Source organism: Lottia gigantea (assembly GCF_000327385.1).
Source record: "Lottia gigantea unplaced genomic scaffold LOTGIsca_283, whole genome shotgun sequence".
Lineage (NCBI taxonomy): Eukaryota > Metazoa > Mollusca > Gastropoda > Lottiidae > Lottia > Lottia gigantea.
In genome coordinates, this window is record NW_008708909.1 from 21,154 (window position 1) to 23,915 (window position 2,762).

The 2,762-nt window shown below is 35.7% G+C and overlaps 1 protein-coding gene across 1 annotated transcript in view; it reads left to right on the top strand.

The window, feature by feature from the left end:
• Positions 1-348: 348 nt before the first annotated feature.
• The window catches only part of LOTGIDRAFT_175446 (hypothetical protein), a gene marked incomplete at both ends in the record, with an annotated part of 3,197 nt that continues 783 nt past the window's right edge, over positions 349-2,762 (top strand). Inside the window, 3 exons of the mRNA XM_009056663.1 lie at positions 349-452; positions 724-788; positions 2,129-2,470. Coding sequence (XP_009054911.1) covers positions 349-452; positions 724-788; positions 2,129-2,470 — 511 coding nt within the window. The remainder of the gene's footprint in view (positions 453-723; positions 789-2,128; positions 2,471-2,762) is intronic.

Below are 2,762 nucleotides of genomic sequence, written 5' to 3' on the forward strand. Positions count from 1 at the left end.
CTTTATTTTGAAGATTGAAACGGGGTGTAGGGGACAATATGTATGGTGTCCCCGCAGTAAGGATCGCCGCCCTTGGTCATGGTTGGCCAATCGTTATAAAACTTATACACCGCTCAGTCTTCAAGCACTACTCTACGTGTTCGATCTGGGCTTTTTGATGCATGTATTCCAAAAACGATATCAACAACCAATTTTTTAACGCTATTTTGTCTTAGGGCGGTTTGTGATGTTCATGCACTGTTTCCCCGGAGAAACCTGTTTCAGTTTTTATCACTGTAACCTCATATTTAAAACGATATTGTGATTTCAGAGATACTGAACAACTCGAACTCAACAGCGAATTCCAAAATGGTGGACAAAAATGGAGATGAAATCATTGCGTATGTCGTATTAGGAGGAATTTTGGCTGCTCTAGTTGTCTTCGTCTCTTTTGGTGTATACTATTATCAAAGGTAGGTTTCATATACATTTCGGTTTCAGATACAAGTGCATAACTATGAAGCATAAAAACGCAAACATTTTTCCTACAACAATTGGGCTACTTACACGAGACTCGAACAAGTATTAAACCAAAGTAATATGGGATTTATAATAGACTCGAACAAACAGCTGTTTATTTCACTGTGTTCTAATAATTGTGCCATTCTTATACTTCGGCTTCTGAATCAAATTAAATTGAGAGTTTGAACACCACATCGTTTACTTCTGACTGTTCTCTTTTAGATATGGTAATGGATCGTCAGAAATCAATACCAATATAGAAATGCTAAATCTAGGAGATAATGAAGGTGAACACCTACAAACAAATAACGATGACGGATACGAATGAAATCCGCGAATGAAGTAGAATTCTGAACCTATGAAAGGTTTATTTAAACCGAAAGACTCGGAGATTCAATTCAATCAATATTAGATTCTAGAAAGCAATGCAGTAGTTAACTTTTTCATTGATTTAAGAATACAAAGTGATGGTTCCAGTTGACTTCTGGTTAACATTATAAAATTAGATGAACGAATACCTTTGATCAGGCATGTGGTAAAGTAGCAATACAGTGTTACTGATGAGGTATATCAAGGGTGCCGTATAAATGTTTTACAAAGAGAATAGAAAACTATACACGAAATGGAAAAAGTATATTTCATTTTAACTATCATAGACACTATACCATATACTATATATCATAAATACTATACCATAGACTCTCTATCATAGACACTACATCATAGACTCTATATCATATACTCTATATCATAGACGCTATATCATATACTCTATATCATGGACACTATATCTGATACTCTATATCATATACTCTATATCATAGGGCACTATATCATAGACACTATATCATAGATACTATATCATATACACTAAATCATAGGCCATATATCATATTCTCTGTAACATATCACAATATCGGAATTTTCAGCTTCAAAGGGTGTTTGTGTTATCAACTACAGCAATATATGTGAATGCTTCAGTCCTTTAAAAACAACTCATTCGATAGAATGCTGCGGAGACAACATTATACGATTAGAATGGACTGGTGCGACAATACTTTACGAGCTAACAAATTCAACCTGTAAGCAAATAACTTCAACGTTTTCGTGTTTAACCAGAGGCCATGAGAGTTTTACCTTAAAAAATAAAGTAAACATTTTTAACAGTTGTAGTGGAAAGAAACGATGTAATGTTACTGTGCATCCATCTGGAGATGTAAAGATAAAAATTCCTGTGACTTGTGAACCAAGTAGGTCTATTGAATTTATTTGACCACATGGACCTTCACGATAGAGTATGCTCTTCTTTATGTACGACACATGCAACTACTATACTGGTAAAATATACAACCAGATCAGTTCATGTCTGACTAAACAAATCTGCCACAATGCAATAACACAGACTTCTCTATAACGACAATGACATTTCCTAACGAGCGATTGTTAATTTCATTATGGCATCTTTGATGCATTAAAGCACAGAGTGTAAATAATAAATATTAGCATACAACAGTAGTTGTATCTCCCTTTAATGGCGGAAACGGTTGAGGTACGACATGTTCCATTATTCTCCAATTAGACTGTTCATTTCACCTTCAACAAAAGTTGCGTTTTATTTTAATTTTAGCACCCAAAAACTACTCTAAGGAAGACAATTCCTCGACAAACTTTTCACATGGATTTCCAATATTTTACATGACTGGCAAAAATTCAGTTGGAAAACGTATAAATTACACTGCCAGGACGACGGGTAATTTCTACTTGGAGGTGTTATACATACACCTTGGTCCTAAATCCTGTGAAAAAGTAAAGTTTTATTCAGAAAAGAAGCCAACATTTGGATTGTCATGTACAGATTTTGGAATGACGATGTTTTATAAAGATATTGGACATGTCGGTAGAAAATTTAGTTTAGAAATCGATGGTTTGAAATTGGAAGAGAGTGAAGTTATTTATTTTAAACTTAGTGGTAAGTATTGAATTCACATATTATTTAATGACAGAATAATACACCCAACAATCCGAACCGCAAAACGAAACTCGAAATCCACAATAGCAGTTTGGCAATACATTGGTTATGGTCAGGGGCGGCGATCAGGGTGAGGAGAGGGGTCATCGTTTTCGGGTACTGGTCCAAGGGGATAGAGAGAGAGAGAGAGAGAGAGAGAGGGAGAGAGAGAGAGAGATAGAGAGAGAGAGAGAGAGAGGGGGGGGGGGGGTATTGCAGATATAGATTTGGGTCAGTTTGTAGGGCTAGGGAA